The sequence below is a fragment of the Colobus angolensis genome, unplaced genomic scaffold, assembly GCF_000951035.1.
Source record: "Colobus angolensis palliatus isolate OR3802 unplaced genomic scaffold, Cang.pa_1.0 Scaffold97, whole genome shotgun sequence".
NCBI lineage: Eukaryota > Metazoa > Chordata > Mammalia > Primates > Cercopithecidae > Colobus > Colobus angolensis.
The window spans coordinates 4,149,360-4,171,859 of record NW_012123709.1 but is presented as its reverse complement, the minus strand read 5'-3'; the positions used below and the strand labels follow the sequence as shown (position 1 = coordinate 4,171,859).

At 39.0% G+C, this 22,500-nt stretch overlaps 1 protein-coding gene across 7 annotated transcripts in view; it reads right to left on the bottom strand.

The window, feature by feature from the left end:
* Positions 1–22,500, bottom strand: part of MEIS2 (Meis homeobox 2) — a 215,485-nt gene that overhangs the window by 5,509 nt on the left and 187,476 nt on the right. For 5 of the 7 annotated variants that reach the window (XM_011932663.1, XM_011932659.1, XM_011932657.1 and 2 more), the window contains exon 10: positions 128–186. In XM_011932663.1, the coding sequence (XP_011788053.1) occupies positions 128–186 (59 nt within the window). Of the gene's footprint in view, positions 1–123; positions 187–22,500 lie in introns of all 7 variants that reach the window. The other 2 variants (XM_011932662.1, XM_011932664.1) reach the window with 1 other exon arrangement.

Genomic DNA, 22,500 nt, shown 5'->3' with positions numbered 1-22,500 from the left:
AAAAAAAATTCCAGAATGCCTGGTGGAAGCACTTATTTACCAGATGAGGAAACCACTGGAGTCTAACTTGATGAGGATTTGTGCCTGTGGGACATAAATATAGATAAAGATACTACTTGGAACTTGCCTGCTCGATTTGACTGGTCAATCATGGGCTGTACTATTCTTCTTCTGGCATTAATAAACCTGAAACAGAACAGAGAAGTCCAGTCATCAAACTCCGTTTCTGTACTCTGCGAACACCTTTGCATGAACGCTGAGGGGCACAAAACACAGTCAGTCAAATCTCTTCTGAAAATTAACTTTTCAACTTAAAGGTGATTTTCCCTTTCAGTGTTCAAAAATAGTCGACTGGGTAATCTCCATCGTCACTGCGTAGTCATCACCAAGATAACTTGCTGAAAGAGCTCAGGGAGGGAAAAAAGTTCTCCATGAGAAAGCTTCTGCTAATTTCGAATTGTGCTTCTGCTTCTTGAACAAGTAGGAATCTGGTTAAAGTTCACAGGCTGGGAGACTTTCCCCTTTCCCTGGACTCCCCGTGATAGGGAGACCCAGCTTCCCCTTGCAGCTGGTCATAAATGGAGACCAGGCTCTAGCACTCGGCTTTCACAAGGTATTGTTAGGTCAGCAAAGCCATCAATTAGGCTGTCTGAAGTTTTATCACCAACACAGCAGTAATAAGTGCTGGCCAGAAAGACTTCTGCTCTTCGGCAACTCCTGCAGTTTAAGCCTGTAAAGTTAGGGGTCATTCAGAGGTCAGTGCCAGCTGGGGGCAGCCTTTCCAGCCTAAGCGGGGACACCCAGGGCAGAGGATAAGGTAACTGCCAACCATAAACCCAGCCACCTTTCAACCCACTAGAAAGACAGAGCCTCAGGTACACATGGTTGATATTAGAGCCCAAGAAACGTTTGCAAATCAGGTGGTGACTGAATCGCAGGAATGCAAAGGAGAAGCAGTTATTTCATCTGAGAAGCCTGGATCTAATTTTGTTGGAAATCCAAAAATAAGTGCCTACTTCATGTTACTTTAATGTTTAATAATGCCCATCAAATATTCATGTACAAACAGAGTAAGATGATAAGAAATCTCCTTTATTTCTCCAAATTTAATAAAAACAAAACAATTTTCTACCATTTGTGAGTTACCCTTGTCCCTGTGCACTTCACGACGTGTATTCCCCACACATTTGCGCTCATGCACAGGATTCACTGACCATGCACTTCAGAGGAGCAGGGAGCATCCAGCTAGCTTTTCCTTAAAAATATACCCATTGATAACATCTGTCAATATTTCCAGTTTCAGATCTTAAGCACAGGGGGACTTCATGATTAATGAGTCCACCTGGGGCCACAGGCAGCAACTGAAAACTCATTCTTTGAAATTAGCCAGAAAAATTCAGTGTGTGCTGGCAGCTCTGCGTTCTGAGGAAGCTGAAGTCCCTTTGGAGGAGGACAGTCAGGCCACACTCGGGCAGGCCTCCTGTGAGCACTCTGGTGGGAATACAATTAAGCTGAGGAATAATAGCTGGGAGAAAACCAAAGGAGCCTTTTGCATATGGTGTTTGTTTGCAAAACAATGGACTTCTTTATTACTTAAGAAAGTGTAGCTCAGTTGTCAAAAAAGAAAGTGACCAGCTATGTAGAGGTGAAAACAAAAGGAGAGTTGAAACTTCATCTTTATTCCCACCTGTCACCTGAAATGTTGCTGAGGAATATCTGACCAGATCACAAAGACTTCCAGAAGTATCCCTCCAATCAGAACTTAATTATCTACTCTTTCCCCACCACTTTTACAGCAACCGAGAAGGACTGACCTGATATTTCCACCCCAGGAACTGTTTTTATCAGCTCACCTTGAAACCAGCTGAGATGCTCAGGAGAGTCAGAGAAGTCTCTTCTCCTTGAAGTTGCTAATGGAGGACACACTTAGCAGGGGTTTTACCTCCTTTTATGTGCTACTAATCCTGGTTTTTGTGTTTTGTGGGTTTTTTTTTTTTTTTTTTTTTTTTTTTGGTATAGGCCGACTCTTTAGGTAAAATGAATTGCTATTTTTTCCCTTTTTAATTTCACTCTTTTATTCTTTACATCTGGAGGTTGTTCCCTTATTTATGTCTTTCTCTCCAGTTCCCCCAAACACTCCCTTACTCACAGAGCTGCAAGGCATCATGGTTCTTAGTTCTCAGCAGGAGAACTCCACACTGTCTTCAAACAAATAATTACGGGGAAGGTTAGAGGTTCACTCAAAGGTCATTTCTTTGGATACTCGTCAGAATGTTTACATTAGTAAAAACGGGGTCCGCTCAAAAGGTTGTTCAATGGGGGATACACAACAATGCAGAACATTAAAAAAGCATTCTGTGTGCTAGCAGGTCTTTAGAGAAGCACTGAACTTGGAAATGCCACTCCAGTATAACATTTTCAACTAGTTACCATGGCATGGACTGGATGTTCACTAGCAGTTATGGCAATGGCCTTTCTTTGCCCACTTCTCCTAAGCAAATATGAATAGAAGCCTCTGAAGGTTTTCACTAGGTCCTTTTACAAAGGGTCACAGAGATTTTGCTTTTTTCACTTGGGCACCATTCAGCCTCTCTGGATTTTTGTTCTCAAACAATGTTTTTGATTCATAGTGCTATTTCTTGCCAGATTCATAATTCTACCACATTCTTTCAAATCACACAGAATTTTAAAAACATATGGGCCCCAAATTTTCAGAAATCTCTTAACATACAACTCCTGCCAATTGTCAATTCCCCTGATCTTGGGATATTTTATTGACATCATAGATGTTACTATGAAAATTAACAATTAATGAGATGACTGTAAGAAAACCCTGACATTAAAAAATGAAATTACCGCCTCCCACCAGTCCTGATGACCCAGAGGCCACTCTTAGAAAATACACTGACAGACATAACATGGAGCCATTTAAATTATAGACTAAAACAAATCAAACTAGAAATAATTTTCTTTGTTTAATATTTCTAAGACGAAATTTCCATACATGGTCTTTTCTCAAAATTACATGAAGTAAATTTTTTTCCACATCTTCTAATCTATATTTTTTTAAAATGACCTTCTTCAGTGCTCAAGTAGTAAATGGAATATCAAGCTTTGATTTTACTTAAAATTTGAAGAATCTAAGTTGAAAATCAACTCATCTTCAGTCTTTCAAGGTTCAGGCTCCATTCATATGGAAAAATGTAACTTGCTGGTTCAAAGACAAAAGACTTATCTTAAAAAGACTGAGAAGTTTCCATGGATATCAAATGGGTCTTATAAAATAACATTTTGATGAGTTAAGTGTAAATGAATCAGACACATATGGATTAAGTTATCCTTGAATTTCACACGGGTTTAAAAAATAAGGGGAAAAGAGGGTCTTGGCAAAAAACATTTTGGACTTTGCCAAACCCAAAACATTTGAAAAATTGCTGAAGACATCCAACTAACCAAAATGCAGCAAGCTGCACCCAACTTTAATGAAAACCCCCACAAGTTATTTCCAATCCAAAGACTGTTAGGTTTTTCATCTGTATCTGATATTAAAAAAATTCTCTAAGTTTTAATGTCATACCAGAATGATTTTGAAGTTGCAGACATACAATCTACTTCTCTATTGGTTGAAACAATTTAACCCTAAGTTACGAAGTCTTCTTCAATATTAAACAGTTCTTAAAAAACACTCTTGAGTTTTTTACAACTTGTCCATAAAATGTGCCAGTAAGCTTCGTGGCTAGCTTTATCTAGATTTCACTTAGAAAAAAAAATTTCATTAGCCTCATTGTGACTTTTTTTAAAGGGCTACAGATAATTTCATTAGTGAGTCCTTAGGGAAGGAAGACCCTAAAGAGCCCTACTTCCATTGATTTGTATTGAACTCACAGTTAGTATACAGGCTCATACAGAAGCTTGGGAGAGTATCTACTAAGACTACTTTTTCTCTAAATTTTTTTTTTTTTTTTTTTTTTTGAGATGGAGTCCCGCTTTGTCGCCCAGGCTGGAGTGCAGTGGCCGGATCTCGGCTCACTGCAAGCTCCACTTCCCGGGTTTATGCCATTCTCCTGCCTCAGCCTCCCCAGTAGCTGGGACTACAGGCTCCCACCACCTCGCCCGGCTAGTTTTTTTTAGTATTTTTTTTTTGTATTTTTTAGTAGAGACGGGGTTTCACCGTGTTAGCCAGGATGGTCTCGATCTCCAGTAGAAAATGGATGAGTATGTGTGAGCCTTAAAAATTATATACTAAGACTGTTAGTTTAAAAATAACTTAATTATAGAAATAAATCCAATGATGATCCAAGAATCACGAGGCCTTTCTGAGTCAACTCAGAGATGACAAAAGAATACATTAAAACAAATAAACCCAAGGTAGCAAATATCACTGTAATCTCATCTTACTGCCTTGCTGAAGAGCTGTTTCCCAGAGGCCTCTCCTGCCCCTAGGAAGTCTAAACTTTGTAGCTTTGCATAGTTTTCTACAACTGAACTCTGACCATCATGATTTTTCGTTTCAAGACTTTTTACTCCAAAGTATAGTTCAGATTGATAGAAGTAGATTTAGGTGTTATTCCTGTTTGTTGTTGGTTTCTTTTCTTTATTCCTTTCTTTCTCCACCCCCCACCTTTTTAACTGGCTGATAAATCCCTTCTTTCTGGTTCACTAAGTTCATGCCACACCTGGTAACCAACTCCTTTTGGAAGCATTCCTTTTGTTAGAAAGTGCAGGCCTCCATGGAGTTACCTGGAAAGCTGCCATCCCTGAACACTCTGAGGAGGAATCAACAAGAGCCGGAATTGAAGCTTCTGCATGGATTGCTTTGGGCAAGGAAGGGACTGAACTGTTGAAGAGGGATCAGATCCATTGGGGAAAGGTGTTGTAGGTAGCTCAGTGGCAGGGGACCTGTTAAAACATGAAAAGGCCCTGCTTCCCTACTGTCCGCAGCCCTGGGGCCCATCAGCCACAGTGCTTATTCACAGCGCTTGCTCTTGGCTGGTGTTTCAAATGATGAAACTTCAGCTTTAGCAAGTCCCTTATCAAATTTCTCCATTTTTTTCTTACTTTACAAAAACAGCAAGTATTTCTCTGTGCTATGGTCATGGCTGAGAGTAGGATTTTCTCAGTAAGATACATTAAAATGGTTAAATCAGTGAATAAGGCAAGTTTAATGCCTTTGAAGGTGAACTTGGGCATGCAAATGATGGAGTCATGTCGCAAACGTAAGTTTTCCACTGGTGACCAGACAATGGCTCCTTTCTCACAGACAGCCACGAGCAAAGTAAGGTAAATGAATGAGATTCATATGTTACTTAGGGACAGATTCATGGATCATAATTACTTTCCCTAAGCAACAGCTTGATTTATAATTTGATAGAATACTAGATTTGCCTACACCTTTAAAAACACATGAACTAAATACTAATAAATTTATAATATAAAACATGATGGTAATCTGGAATCACAAACATTTCGTACCTTTATGAATATGGCTTGAATAATGGAGTGTTCATGCTGACATAAAAGGCCCTGGGCAAAATTATCAAGTAGGTGATGCTTATCCTCGGTGGCCTTCTACTGTCTTTTTCCAATATTCTTACTTTCATCTAATTCTTCCCTAAAGTTACAGGGGCTCATGTAGGTTCTTTACTAAAATACTCTACTTTCTGCATGCCCTTTTCAATTATTGTTGTATATTCCAGACTTATGCATAGAGTAATATGGTGAAGAGCATGGGCTCATGTTCTCTGCCCTTTATTTGCTGTGTGAATTTGGACATAGAATTAAAAATTCTTCTTAACCTTCCCAAGCTTCACTCTGTTTCCTATCTGTAAACTGAGGAAATAACTGGGTCTGGGTGGTTTTGAGGATTGAGGGAGATTTTGTATGCAAGATCCTTAGCACAATGCCTGGCACATAGTAAGCTCATTAAACGTTACCTTACAGTCAAAATGCACCTATCCAATGCTCCTAAATAGCTCTGTTCTCTCATAGATAGTAATTAGGAATAGGTGGGTGGCTGTTGAAGAAACCTGTGCTGGATCGGCAACAGGGTAATAATGTGTTGTACTCCTACAAGTAGCGTATGTTCATGTCGCAGGATCTTTCTAAAAATCGCAGTTTAATCCAAACATACAATGCTATGGTGGAGATTTTAGACACTAGGGCAGGCATCTGCCTGCAGGGGTGGGAGGTGGATAGGGGAGGGAGCTCTTTGGAATCACACTCTCTGTGTGGTTCCCTAGATCCTTGCTGCTTTACATATGTGCCATGGACCAGTAGCAACATCACCTTGAGCTTGTTAGAGATGCAGAAATGTATTACCGTCCCCATTCCTGTGCTACTGAATCTGATTCTGCATTTTAAAAGATCTCCAAGGGATCTATGTACATTTAAGTATGAGAAGCCTTGCTCTAGATCACATATCAGATTCTAATACTCTGCCTAAGAATAGAAACTTGCAAAGATCAAGTTTTAATTGTGAATCTCAGTTGCAAAAAATTCACACACTCTTCTCTTTAGGTATCTTAGATCTAAATAGTCTTTTACTCACTTGCCTTGGGCAATAAACACTTTATAATAATTTAATTTATTGTACTCCATCTGTACCTCTTAAAGGAAAAGTTGGGCCAGTAAAATGTTTTTGTGAAGACTGTTAACAGAGGCTATCTCTCAGGCATGGATAGGAGAATTGTAGATTTCTATCTTTTTTTTCCAAATAATTCTGTACTGTTGGAGTTTTTAATGAATATAATTATTTTTATATATAAAATAATTTTTAAAGGAGATTGAGAAAATTTGTCACTTTACTTAACTAAGGTTTATATGGCTAAACGTAGGGACCTTTTAATTAAAATATTTGAGAGATTTCCCCCCAGATAGGGAATTATCTTTTATTTCCTTCATAATATTGAGCAACAGTAAACACTATTCCATGAATATAATCACACTTGATGGCATGTAACAAAACATCCCAGCAGGTTATGATTTTGAAGCACTGTTACTCTTACAGAATACCATCAGATTATTCATATGTAGCTATTTATCATGCACTATAAAAGTGATCTTTCAAAGCTATTTGAAAGCAAGGGAGGAGAAAACACTCAAATTTCCTTAGCTATTCATATCTAGGATCTATCCTTTTAAAGATAAAATCCTAAGTCAATAGACATAAGTTGTAGTATATTACCTCATCCTGTACATGATTTATTGCAGATGGAAGTCAACTAGAAACTGAATTACTTTGAAAGTTTTACTACTGACATTAAAATTCCAGATCTGGATACCTACACACCTTATAGTGCTTCTGAAAACAACTTTTTGCAGACACAGAAGGTACATCTACAACTTTATTTAACTCTATCAACATAAAAAGCAGGCACAATCATTTTTAAAACTACTGATTTCTAATTACCTACTCATGTATCTGAACACTGTAGCCTGGCCTGGCTTTGCGAATCAACCAGTCACTTCACAATCAAGTTGCATGCATTCTTAGCCAATTCCCGTTATGTTCCAGCCATTTTACTAATTCACTCTAAGAGGAAAAGATCCCAACAAATCTAGTATCTCTTTAACTTTCATAATCACCTTTGATTGAAGTATTAATTCTCTATCCTACTTCTTAATGGAAACCACCTAAGCATTAACTGGCCAAAAATGCACCAAGCTGTTTAGCAATTATGTATTAGATATGTTTGAAGAGATCAAGGTGCACTCACATGCCCTGTGCTATGGATATGTCTCTGATTAGCTTGTCATCTGCTCAGAAGAAGATGTAGGCTGATTCTCCATACAGTCTAGCAGGCCAGCTGTTAGCTGCCTGTCAAGCCCTCAAGTGGACAAGTAGTCCAGGAGCAAAAATGTCACTCCTTTGATCTGGCAAGGAGCAGCTGCTGATTTATAGAGTAGGACTTTGTTCTTCCGTTCCATTTTACTTTCTTTCCTAAGGCAGAACCACAAAATCCAGGAGAAAAAAAAGTGCCGTTCCCAGCAACATCAACAAGCTCTGACAACTGCAACAGGGTTTTTCTTGGCCCTAACAAAGCTCTCAGGCATCTCCTTTGACGCTCACCTTTCCCCCTCCCCTTCCTCCCACCCCCACCATTTTTTGCAGTGCGGTAGTTATTGTTTAATTCAGCTTCTGTAAATGGAATGGACTGTGGCCAGCAAGCCTGGGGCATAAACACACCTGTATGAAAGAAGCCTTATTGTAGCAACCATCTACAAGGAAGCTCACATGAACCACGCGCTCCTGAGTTCAGAAAGAACGCTCCATTTTTTCTGACAGCAAATTTTACCCTAAGTGAGTTTCTATTTTTGGTGCCACCAAGCTATGACGACCACATGTGAACTGCTTCCTTTCCAATGGCATCACACCCTTTACATCAAAGAGATAAAAGGATTACATTTTCTTTTTTTTTTTTTTTCTTTTTATCTGTGAGCAAACAGATCCATCAAAAATGTTTATCCGCTGCCTGGAATATCAATCATTGAGAGCTGGGTAAACGTCCAGAAAGGCTTTAGCAAATGCATTATCAAAGATGCTATAATGTTGATTTCATTACCACTGATTTATATTGACATGACTTTCCCCAAGTAACTTATCAGGGAGGAAAAATCAACAACGAAATCTACATAAGACATGTGCATTGTCTTGCTAAGAATTAAACCGGTTTCAAATGCATACTCCTATTCTCAACAGATAAATCTGTCGGGCTAGAGATGCCCTACCAACTAAGTGGGACATGCAATAATGCTTTGAGATATACTGTGAGAAGTCATCAGCCACATGTAGGTATGTATATGTATGTGTATTGTGTACGTGTGCACACGTACGTGTATGGAAACACACACACACAGCAATAAACTTTGCCAGAGGTGAATTCATTCACACCTGGCTCAGTTTTCTGTGCTGCTGCTGAAGTAGGGGCGATAGGGACACACAGACACATATACACACATACATATATAGAGAGTTACCAATTCAAGGATATTTAGACATATTACTGCATAGATTAAAGACAGGAATTTTGTCTGGGGGTGGTGGGGGGTGAAAATGCCAGAAACAAAGGAGAAAAGAATGGTTGCTAAACATTCTCACTTCTATTATACTCAATCATGCCAGGTTCTAGTGTTCGCTCCCTTCCCCTCTATCTAGGGGAACAGAGACTTTTCTCACCTTCATTTCTTGCTTTAACCTACATCACCCTTTTGCCAATCAAAAGTTACTAATCATCCACCTCCTCCATGTTCACAGAATTGTATTCATAGATGCTTTCTCTAGGGGCGTGTGTGTGTGTGTGTGTGTGTGTGTGTGTGTGTGTGTATGAGAGACTGGGTTTGGCAAGGGAAGAGGGCGGAAGGTAAAGCTAGGTATAAAGGAGCAGATATAATGTAAGGCTTATTTTCATCCTGTTTTAATCCTAAAAAAAATTAAACCAAGTAATTTTTAAGGTCCATAGTAATCTATATATATGTCACACATTGGTAAATCTTCCATATTCTATACTTAACATAAAACAAATTTAATGACAGAATATAAGACAAAGTTATATATAAACTTATAAATAATACATACATATCTAGTTATATGAGTTTCTTTCTCCGTATATATGAAAATGCAAGTTATGCCTTTAAAGATTTTTATTTTTCACACCCACAGAAACAAACTGAAAATTACAATTGGAGAGCACACAAATAATTACAAATCAAAATAGCCCATAGTCAGTAAATGAGTGTCACGAGGTCAATTAAAGAAGGTAAAGATAAAGATTAATCTCAAATTCTTGGAGGAAGAAAGCTGAACTAGATTAAAAGAACTTGGAATATTGGAAGAAAAGAAAACAAGGAAATGGCATGCCGTAAGGCACCAGTGCAGAACAGGGCCGATTTTGTGTAAGGGAGGATGAAGGAATTGAACTCTGACTGGCTCCCAGCTTCGATCTGGAAAACATGGCTATGATTAACACGCAAGCTGGTGGAGGTTCTTGAGTGATAAATTGAATCCTTGAAATTTCTAAATGGTAGAATGATAAAATATGGTGTTTGAGGAAGATCTTTCCAAGAGCTATGTATAGGATGAACTGAACTGATGAGAATCTAGAAGCTGAGAAGATAGAAAGTTCTTGTCCAATCCAGGCATAAGAGGGAAACAAAATGAACTCTGATGAAGGTGGTAGAAATGAAAAAGAAGTAGGGTATTTGGTTGGGAGACTGCTGATAAATTATACTTAGATGAAAAAGGAGAGATACAAATACAAAAGATATTGAGAGGATAAGTCTGAGAATTTATGTTTAGTATGTTACGGTGCACAATTGATGAAAATTGGAAATAGATGAGAAATTCCTATTTGTTGTGGTGGGAAGAGGCAAACTCAAATTTTCAAAAGTTACCTTTGGTTTGAGAATAGGACTTTCATGCCGAGACAGTATATAAGCCACTCAAGAAAAAAAAAAAAAAAAAAAAAAAACAAGGACAAAAGAAGAGCAAAAGGTAGTGACATAACTTCAAAACATCTAATTTCTTCCTATTTTCCAAGCTATATGAATATTCCAGAGCTGCAGGAGTAGGTAGTAGGATAAACTGCCTGGCTACCTCCAAAAAAATTACTTCCTTCCTCTTCTAAATTATCCTGTAAGTTTTAGAAAGTTCTTTATCTGACCATGATTGGCCAAGTCAATTATTAGTAAAAACCTCTGTGGTCAAGGCCTTGTCTCTAATAGGCCCAATTCCCTTTTTCTTTACATTTTGAGTTAATTTGTGTGACTAGATTTAGAGGCCGATGATAATTACATAGATGTTACACTGGGTGTTGCTACACAAATGACGTTCCACTCCTTACTTAACAAAAGTTAAGCTTAGTAACGGAACTTATCAGACAGTTTTTAAAACTGGAATAGGAAAATATATATAAAAGACGATGTGTTTTTAAGCAATAGCATAAAACAATCAAGGGTGGGTTTCTCTAGGTAGTGACAACTAATTTAGAAGAGAATTGATAGGATAAAGTGTTACATTTAAAAGGGGCTCCATTAAGTGTGATGGCTTCCAAATTGTGTCCTCCTTTCAAACCATATTTTTCTTTTTAAATGGGCTTTTAAGGTGAAAAATATAGCACTTCACCCAAAATGGTGTGGAAACAAATGGTTCTCAAGTCTCTATTCTTCAACTCAGGCCAAACCACCCCAACACACGGGCAATCTAAAGCCACTTGGAGGGAAGGTGTTATGCATGTGAATGTCCCCGTGGCCCTTTCATTTGTCTGGGGATCTCTTTTTTCTAAAGCAGCAGGGGATACTTCAGAAGACCAGATTGGCATGCCAGAAGTGTTTGGATGGACCAGGCTCTTATCCTCCTCTCAATTCTCCTGCTGCTTTAAAAGAAAGGATGTGGCAGAGGACACATTCGGAAGGTGGCAACATTCTTAGGGCCCTTTATCAATACCACTGCTTTCTCTAAATTGTAGCTTGGTCTCTTGTTTGAGAGGCTGAGATTTTAGCACTTTTAAAGGGAACCATAAGTGAGAAATCTCCTAGGTGTTAAACTTTAGAGTGGCTTCATCCCAAAATATGAAAAAATGAGATTAAAACACAGAAAGTCAAGTAATATTAAGAAAAAGATCCAACAAACAAAATATCATGAATATGCATATGTATATTCTTTCTGTTTAAACCAAATGCTATTTAACCAGTTTATACTGGCATCCAGTAAAGGTGCCAATGGAGAAGGAAAATCAAAGATCTAAACAATTTTAAAACTCACTTTAAATAAATTACAGTTCTAACAGCTACACATCTAACAATAGCTTTAAAAATTATTAAAACACATGATGTCAGAAAGCAAAAAAAAAAATCTATTCATGAATACATGACTTAATATCCTCACATTTATGCTTTCACACATCAAAGACCAAATTCCAAATAAAATTTCCTGACTGCCTTTTCTTAATGACAAATTAAACATCTTTTACTTTGATTTGACAGCCGGGTAGCATTCTGTATCTTCTCCAGAGATGTCACATGCAGTCTTTCCAATGTGACGGTATTATTACCCACAAAATTTTTAGCATCATCCCGTAATCATAAAAGACATAAAATATATCTTTATAAACCACAAGAGACCTAGCAAACCAGCAGTTATGCCACATCTGCTTTAGTCCTTAAATATTTTAGCTTTAGAGGGTTAGTTAGTGGATTTTTTCCCCCGATTTGCTGAGAAATAGAGACATCAACCTTTGATTCTGACATTACCCACAAAGCTGTAATCTCCAATGGACAAAAAAGCAAGCACATTGTACCACAATTTGAAAGAATTTTTACAGCATATTCAGATTTCACATCTCATATCAGAATTTTCTAAAGTGGTTTAACTTAATTTTTAGAAATAGAAACGATGGCATCCGAAACATTTCCACTTTCACAATACAGATAAAGTAACAACACTATTTATCAAAAAATAACTTGGCCGGACATGGAGGCTCACACCTATAATCCCAGCACTTTGGGAGACTGAAGTGGGCGGATCACCAGCCTGACCAACGTGGAGAAACCCCGTCTCTACTAAAAATACAAAAAAAAAAAAATTAGCCGGGCTTGGTGGCGGGTGCCTGTAATCCCAGCTACTCGGGAGGCTGAGGCAGGAGAATCGCTTGAACCTGGGAGGAGGAGGTTGTGGTGAGCCGAGATCGCACCATTGCACTCCAGCTTGGGCAACAAGAGTGAAACTCCATCTCAAAATAATAATAATAATAATAATAATAATAAAATAAAAACAAAACAACAACAACAAAACCTTAATTTAGTACTTGGTTTAACTGCCACAGATTATTTAGAGCCAGGTAATGTATAAATAAACAAAAAGCAATTAATACTTTTAAAGTCAATGTGCTAACCAACCAGGACCACACTATTTCTTTGCCCTGGGCTGGGCTTTCTGCTATGGCCATCTGGCTAACACACCCTTCAAAGTGCTCATCACAGAAATCTCTTTGAGGTAACTTCCCTGGTTCCAAAGTCTGATTAAGAAGCACTTCCTCGGTGGTACCGAGCTAATATGCCCAACATAGTGTTTATTCACAATTGTGATTTACTTGTCTGACTTTCCTACTAGATAGCCTTCGAGAGCAGGGGCCACATCTTAAGTTTTATTATTGACACTGCGTCAGGAATATAGTACACTCTCAATAAAATGTTTGTGAGTGAATAACTACATGAGTGAATGACAATAGGGTTCCTTCATCTCCGATATAACTTAGAATTGAGAATAAAGAGTCCGGAGTTTGGGGATTTTCTTGTTCTCATTTGCTAAGTGGTAGAGCTGAATCCCTGATGAAATGATTTGTCCCGGAGCGGTACAGAACTAAGGTGGGAAATAACTCTAGCTTTCTGGCGCTGGTCTAGTGATTTTTGTACTCACAAACAACTTAAGATACAGACCAGAAGTATTAGGTAAAGGTGCGAATCTACCTGGGCATTAGAGAGCCAGGTAAATCGTGGGTACAGAAGTGATGGAGGAAAAGGATTTAACTTGGAAGAAATTGGGCCTCTGGCTTTTCTAGGCTGGCAGGCAATATGCACAGTGCAGGACATAACTGTATTGGGGATGATAGGGGCAGTTGACTCAAGTGGAGAGGAATGAGAACTGAGGTCAATGAGGTGTTATGAGTGTGTGTGTGTTTTCGGGGGGGTGTTGGGAGAGAGGGATAGAGAACAGAAAGTGAAGGATGAAGATGTGTGAGACTGAGAAAGGAAAGGAGACAAAGGAGAAATAGGGGCAACACGATGAAGCCCCATCTCTATGAAAACCTTAAAAAAATCAGTCAGACATGGTGGCATGTATCTGTGGTCCCAACTGCTCAGGAGGCTGATGTGGGAGGATCGCCTGAGACCAGGAGGTGGAGGCTGCAGTGAGCCGAGATGGTGCCACTCCACTCCAGTCTGGGCAACAGAGCCAGAACTTGTCTCAACCCCCAAAACAAAAAGCTTTTTAAAAATATTTTTTCTGATATCTTTGTAAGGACATTTTGCTCCCAAATGTGCTCTGAAGAACTCTAGTATCAACAGGTATTTCTCCAGAATAGTGGCCAAGGTCAAATAAATATGGAGAAAACAAATGTGAAGGTAAACAAAGTGAAGTCACTTTCTCTGTTGCAGGTTGCGTCACAGCCTTTAACAGAGTGATATGTATTATCGATCTCTAAGAGAAGGTGACGGTACAAATTAACTCCTGACTCTAGTTGTTCAGATTTTGAGGGGCACTGGGGTTCCAAGTATTTGAAAAGAAAATGAAGCGACATCCTAATTTTTAACATAAATTATATTTTTAAGCTTTTTATCAACTTAAAAATGGCTTTCTTTCCATCTTTAGATTTCCACAAGTCAGATTCAGAGATGAAGAACCACTTCTAGGGCTCTCGTTTATATCTAACCTGTTCATAATTCTACCTCCCAAGATTATTATAAAACATGAGTACCCCATGACTACCCCAAATATGACACCTTGACCCCTAAAATGTGCTGGCTGAAAAGGTTCTTTAGAACTTTGCTATCTCAAAGGTAATTTTATTATTAGGGAATTATATTAGGCTTAAATGCTTTCTCTGCCTTTTCCTTTCCTTACTTTTGTCATATTTTTCCTACTCAATGGAATATTTAAAAAAAAAAAACGATTATTGGGTATTTTACTATGCCTAAAATGTCTGCTTCAAAATAGCTGTTTGAAACCAAAGAATAATCTTAAGAATAAGGTGTGTGTGTGTGTTTGTACGTATACATATATATACACACATTTCGCATATATACATATATATTTCAATACCTTCTTGATGTTTCATTAATCAGACCTGTGATTGAGCTGTATGTGGCCATCTAACTTTAGCATGTCTGCTACATGGGTTGGAGACACATGCATGCAGAGGGTAGGAGGAGGTGGGGACCATGTTAAGAGGAAGGAGAAATGAGAAGAGGAAAGAGACAGGAAAAGAGGAAGTGCTGCTTTGGATAATGTATATCAATGTACATCGAATGCTCCCAGTCAATTCTACTTTCTTGTTTACAGAGCTTACAAGTACAAAATCAGCTTTTACTTATAACTGTGTTAAACACCACCTGCCTGCCCTCTGAACCTCGCTGTCCCGAGATGAGGTCAGCCTGGTGAAGGGCTCTGGGTCTATAAGCAATCCTGTCATTCAGGCTAACAGCAGTGATTCACTCACAGGAGGCAAAAATGACTCAATTGTTGGGCTTATTGACTCCAGGGAGCACAGCTACTCTATTATTACCACGGAGTGCAAACACCCTGAGCTCTGTTTTGGTCCACTTAAAATTACTATTTGCTGTGAAGAATTGGCAAAGCAATTCTTAAAATGATGGGGGTGAAAGTCAGGCAAGCGCCATGATGGGCTTTTCCTTCCGTTTCAGCAGAAGTAAGCGGTACAGGACTCGTTCTGAGCCTGACCCACTTATTTAACCTTTTATTCACTTTGCTGTATTAACATATATTAACTGGCTATATAAGCCCTAGGGGGGATAAGAAAACCTCATGACCAAATTATGGTTCCATTTTCATGGGTAACCTCTCCTTGGGTGGAAATTAAACCCCAATATAAATACATTTGAGGTCCGTACGAAATTGAGGAGGAATGCCAAACACAAATGCTGAACGACGGTCCTGCAAAGACCACGGCAACCATGGAGTGGCTGCGTAAATTACACACAAAAGGAACTATTTCAAAAACCAAATAAATTTAATTAAGTAAGTTCCAAAATTATTTTCCTATCTCTTATCTACTCCCCTTGGTTAATATCCATGACATACTGATGTTGCATAATTGCTCTTACGGAATGCTGCAGCTCAGAGCCGTAATGAGCTGCCTTTGCACAAAGGCAGCAAAAGTGGTTTCCCCACAGAGTTATCTTCTCAATTATTTATACTTGCAACACTTTCACATAATGGCAGTTTTAAAATCAAACAAACAAAGCAAACCGTACAATAAAGGAAGGAGGCAAGAAGGTACAGGGACCTTTTCCTTTCTCTTTTGAACACCAGAAGCGATGGGCAAGCCACATGAAGTCAATGAATCTGGTTCCTGGAAAAGTCTCAGGGGCCTTGCAACCAGGCGACATCAAAGCATTCGGAGAGTGCCACCTTGGTGAGGGATTAGGCATGCTCTGCATACCTGCTTTGCTTTTCATCTGTCATATCTAAATATATAAAGGAATGCAAACTTTATTTCTTCTGTTTGTAAGTTTGTCTTTGAAAATTCCTAATCAGAAGACTTGCTACTCACTCCCACTCCTGAAAAAAAAAAAAAAAAAAAAAAGGTGCTAAACTGTCGAAGCGATGTCAGTGTAAACAGAAAATGGTGCTGTGTGTTGTACCCGTCTCTCAGGCTGCGGAAGGGCCTGAAGGTTTTTAACAGTGCTTGTTTCCACTATCCACACCTGCCTTTGGTTAATCACTCAAGAATTTATACACAGCAGAAGAAAAACGACTTGGCGGTTATACCATATATGGACATACAAAAATAACATAAAGGGTATATTTAAATATTATGGCAGAACTATAGTGTTATTTCTAATATTTACATTTGGTATACATTTGGAATGAGCTGCTTACTGCTACCATCCAACTCAGACTTACTTGGTTCTTAAGTGCCTGGCTCAGTCTCCTGGTTACAGTAGATGCTCAATAAATGTTAGCTACGTGATGCTTTCAAGTTAATTCATAGATGTGGTTGCAGATTATATTTTTATAGTTTAAAAAATTAAAAGTGAAATTTGGACATACATTTTGGACCTGCATAGCATTGATACTTAGTTTGATTCTCCATTAAACAACCATAGATTCTGGCCTTTAGGAAATAGTTAACAGCCTCTACTTAAACAGGTATTCCACATCAATTAATAGTCACTCATATATCCATGACTTAAGATATTCATTAGCAATACCAAAGAAACAAAGATTTTACATCACCCACTGGCCATTTCCAAATAACAAAACGTTAAAGCAACTAGTTCCTTAAAGTCCTACAGGAAAGATTATAGAAGAGAGTAAAAAAGTAATTTTAAAAGCCTCAAAACTTATTTCTTACAATATGCCTACATGCACATACATTGAATTTACACACATATATTACACATATATGTGCATGTGAATATAATATATGTGAACACACATATATTACACACTCGGGGGGGGGGAAAAAAAGCTTAAGGAGATTTGTTTTCCTCCTAAGCACACAGGTACTACTATGAAAGGTCAGAAGGAAAAAAAATATACCCTGCGGAAAAGAAATCAGACCATGATCCATAACCCAGCTGAGGTCATGGAAGACAAGCTCTTGGAACTGAGCTGGGATCCGCCATCTTGTTTTGCTTTGCCCCAAGAATCAAACTAAACTGATATCATATGGTGTCCACTTGCTGCCACTTAAAGTTATTCTTAGCTATGAAGAGCTAGGAATGAGCCATAGTTTCTTGACCACTTCCTTTCTTTCTGCCATCCTCACCTCCAAGGTCAAAGCGATTGGTGGTATGGTGGGATCTGAGGGATTAGCAACCTTGCAGTTGTGGCCCGAATTCTACTTATCAATCTAAATTTATACCCCACTGTTGGTCTCTGAGCAGCACTAGCCACCATCAGTACGGAAAATGATCTTTCTGAGTATGTGCATGTGTGGTTATGAACTGGACAAAAGAAGATGGAGAAGCATAAGAATGCAAGGGGAACACAGATGATAATAAGAAACTCTTGTGCCAGAGTATTCAAGACACATCTCTGCTGCAGACAAATGTAAATCTGACTGAACTTTGGCATACTGCAAATATGTCCCATGACATGCATAATATACTCTTCAAAAATGTGACTGTAACAACTGGTATGTGATTCATGACTATGTGAAAGATGAAATATTGGGGTCTAGAAGAGAGTTGGGTAGTTTTTGCATTTTCAAATACGGACAGATTCTGAAGGGAGGTCTCAGTTTCTGAGTTTCCCATTTGAAAAGTGCTCCCTCTGGCAGTAAAATGTGAAGGTTAGTAGAGGATGGGGGAAAGTGACTTGATTCTGAGAGGCCTGGAGAATAAAGCCAAAAGCTGAAGTGGAGCCGAGAGGGTGTGGCTTTCATCCCTGGGAGGACTCTGGCTGATGGGAATAGAAATTGCTATCGGTGGCTTGAGGGTAGTAAGATTATATGGCTCTCAATTCCCAAACGTAACAGAGTCGTAAGAAACCTTAACCTCTATTTTTTCCCCCCAGCTTTCCTCAACCGCAGCAACACACTCTTTCATGGAAGGCTAGCCAATTAACCAAGCATTAAAAAGTCCCACAAATCTATACCAATAGCTTTGCAGGACAAAAAGAAAGACGTGTGAAGTCAACACTTGTTGTTATAAACAACATGAGCCAGGATGTTCAGGAGCCAAATAAATTGAAATAGGCTATGGCTGAAACAAACAAACAAATAATCAGAGGAAATGAAATCTCTCTCTCCTTTCCTCAAGTATCCTGTGTGTGTTCTTTTGCATTTAATTCACAGCGACAAGCCTTCAGCTTCTCTGTGACTGGTGCAAATCTGATAAGGGGTTGGCACAGATATACTGAGCCTAGTTTACAATTTGTTTTGCAACTTCCTTTCCCAGATAAACACAGTAGTACAACTTCTGAAAAAAAAAAAAAAAAAGTTGTGTTTACATGTCCTGGTCTTAAGATTTTTATTTTTTTTCTCCTGAATGTCCCCTCAGGATGTCGGCTTGAAATCTAGAAAAAGCTGGATTTCAGTTTCAGTCTCCGAGGTATTCTACTGTTCAGCTGGGCCGTGCGCTAGGAGGGAAGCTCTCTACCTTGCTGATTTAATTAACAGGATTCTTTTCATTATTATGGGGATTTAGTTTCTTCTTGCCTTTCAGTGTTTAGGAAACACTGATTTATGTTTTATATTTTGAAGGAAAATTTATTGTTCTTTGACAGCTGAGGCTCTGTAAATCCCTGGCACCAAAGGGACCCCAGGGAGGTGTCACAGTTGCCTTGCCCTCCCCACCTATATGCTGTCATCTCAAGGGCCCCCTCCAGAAGTGAGGAGAATCGTCAGCTGCTCAGTGCCCAACCCACTCCTCCTCCCACTGATCATTACGCCAGCAGGGTTTGGTCCATTCCCATTTATGAATGGTGGTATCCCAGATTCATTTAAGTGAAGCAAACAGTCCATGAATCTGACCCGGATTTAGTCTCTTGACTAAATAGAGCTCATTGAATCAAGTGGAAGAATGTGCTGTACTTATTATAATAACCATGGCTGAACCAAAATTCAGGGTAAATTTTGTAAAGGTGAGTATGCTTAGGAGGGCAACAAAACAAAATATTTGACGTTAGCACTATAGAAAATCTGGCATAGATGGTTATCACAGCTCTATTGGGTTATCAGTCCTCTAAACAACACAGTCCATCAAATTCTGACTTGGAGAACAAGTGAAACATGCAGTGAAAACTCTGGAAGACTTGTAGCTAATGTATATTTTAGGTGAAAAATTTCAGGTGTCAGTGAATGCTCATAATTTTATTACATTAAAGTTTCCTTTTCTTCGAGACCTCCTGGCAAAAATGGTGAAATCCTGTCTCTACTAAAAATACAAAAAATTAGGCATGGTGGCAGGCGCCTGTAGTCCCAGCTACTCAGGAGGCTGAGGCAGGAGAATGGCATGAACCCGGGACGCAGAGCTTGCAGTGAGCCGAGATCGCACCACTGCAGTACAGCCTGGGCGACAGAGCGAGACTTTGTCTCAAAAAAAAAAGAAAAAAGAAAAGAGACAGAGAGACAGGGTTTCACTTTTTTGCCTAGGCTAAAGTACAGTGGTATGATCATAGCTCATCGTATCCTCAAAATTCTGGGCTCAAGCAATCCTCCTATCTCAGCCTCCCAAATACCTAGAACTACAGGTGTGCACCACCATACATGGCTACTTTTTAAATTTTTTGTAGAGATGATATCTTGCTATGTTGCCCAGGCTGGTCTCAAACTCCTGGCCTCAAGCAATCCTCCCACCTCAGCTTCTCAAACTCTTGAGATTATAGGTGTAAGCCACTGTGCACAGCCAACAACATTTCCTTTTCTAAGAGGGCTTCATACTTTATAACTTGCTTTCATTCATATTATTATAATTAGCATTTATTGAGTTAGATACTAAACTGAATGCATACATGTATCCTCTTATTAAATTCTCCCAAAAATCCTATGGAGTGGATAATGTTATCAGCATCCCCATTTTCTGGTTGGGGAAACTGAGTTAGCAAAATCTGATAATATGCCTAAATTCACCACTTAGTAAGTGGCAAAAGTGGGAGTCAGATACACTCATGCATACGTGTGCGCGCGCACACATACACGCATGCATGCAAATGACTGGGGGCTAGGAAATTAGGAATATTTAGGGTTGTTTTTCCTGTCTTCTCAGGAGAGGCCTGCAGCTGAAAGACTTTCTGGGAACCAGCAGCAACCTGATCATAAGCTCCCTTAAACCCAGCACACTCTTTATCCGCTATTTCCCAGTCAGGTAGAGAAACTGAACCAATTATTACAGCAGACACATAAAATGGAGCCTTGGAAACTACTTCATCTCTAGAAAAGTTCTAGACCAGAACTTTTCACTTATCTAAATTTGAAAGCCAGTAGGTTCTAAGGAAGAATATAGAAAAAAACATAGAATGTGCATAGAATTCTATAGTGGTTAGCATTTTTAAAGTCTTCAAAATTAAGAGAAATTAGTGTGGGAATGTGGTCCAGCTTGTGAGGAAAAAATAAACGAAAGTAAGCCTTTACTCTGAACCTGCTTCAACAGGTCCATGCTAATTTTCTCATTCATCAGTTCTGAAGGGTTAAACATGAATAACTCTTTTGAAATTTGAATTATCTTTGTCTATTCAGCCTGTCCATCAGGATCCTTAAATGCAGACTGTACCTGTCCTAAAAATTCAGACTTCTTGAATTTTCCTACAAAGGAAATCCTAAACAGATTTTTATCTCCAGTCATACTCTAGGGAAACACCTGGGTAAAATGTCACCTAAGGGCACTAACTCATCACTGTACTGAACACAACCTAAAAGAGTGTCAGGATCAATGACAGAGGGAAGCGAGAGAACACTGGAAGCAAATCAACACAGTGGTGAGAAGTCCATACCAGAGACATGAGTAGGAATTCTTTACACACACAGAGAATTTCAAAATGGTAGCCTCTCTTTGCTTATCTCATCTCTATTGCATCTACAAGACAATTTTCCGTTATCTTCCTTCAAATGGTCTTCTGGTTCCCCTGGTTCATCTCCTTTCTCTTATTAATAATCTTTGATTGCCTGCAGAAATTCTAGAAGTCACAATTCTTGATCCTCTTTAACAAATATTTATTCAGTGTCTGCTGCCTACTGGGCATTACATCAAGGACCTTGTCAGGAAGTATATAAAGAAGAGACTGTATAACAAGCCACATTTGTCAAGTAAAAAAAGCACTAAAATTGGGATTAATTTCATATCTTAGGGATCTCTGAATTTAATTAGAGAAACAAGACATACAGCCCTCTATCCATTAAGTTTTGTGTGATGAGAGAGGCAGCACAATTTAATGAAGAGTATGGGATTTGGAAATCTGGGTTTGAACTCTGGCTATACCACTTACTGGGTGATTTTGGACAAGTTATTTAACCTTTCTGTGTCTTCATCTCCTCCAATGTAAAATGAGAATAAATTATATAGTCTACTTCAAAGACTTAACCTGAAGATGAAATGTGAAGTCCAATTTGTATTGTAAAGACATCAGAACAGCATGTGAGAATTACAAGGAAACATGTTTAAATAATTCTACAAATAAATGTTAATGCTTACAATCCTGTAGACACTGCAAGGCATACATGGATGAAGAAGATTTAGGCTTGCTCTCAGAAATGTTGGAGTTTAGCAGTAAAGCGATGACCATGCAATAAGATGAAAGAGTCTCGATGCAGAAGAGTGGCTATGCGTGTGCAGAGAAGGTGAAGATAACCTGGATGAGAGGGGGACGAGGAGAGGAAGCTTCGGGCCCTTCCTTCAAGGATTCTGACGGGGGGAATGGGAAAGACAGAAGGAGAGAGAACATTCCAGATAGAGAAAACTACTTAAGCAAATGCACAGATACAGCAAGTACTCCTAGTCATAAGCTTAGTAGAAAAGGTACTGGACTGAAGTTAGGTGGTAAGTTTGAATCCTGCTGGTGCAATCTCTTAGCTATGTGACCTCTTTGACTCACCATTTCTCATCTGTAAAATGGAGATGATACCTACCTCATAACTGTAACGATTAAAGATTTTAGGCATTGGCTCATGCCTGTAATTCCAGCACTTTGAGAGGCCTAGAGGCAGGAGGATTGCTTGAGTTTAGGAGTTTGAGTCCCAGCTACTCTGCAGACTGAGGTGGGAAAATCACGTGATCCCAGGAGTTTGAGGCTGCAGTGAGCTATGACCACGCCACTGCAGTTCAGCC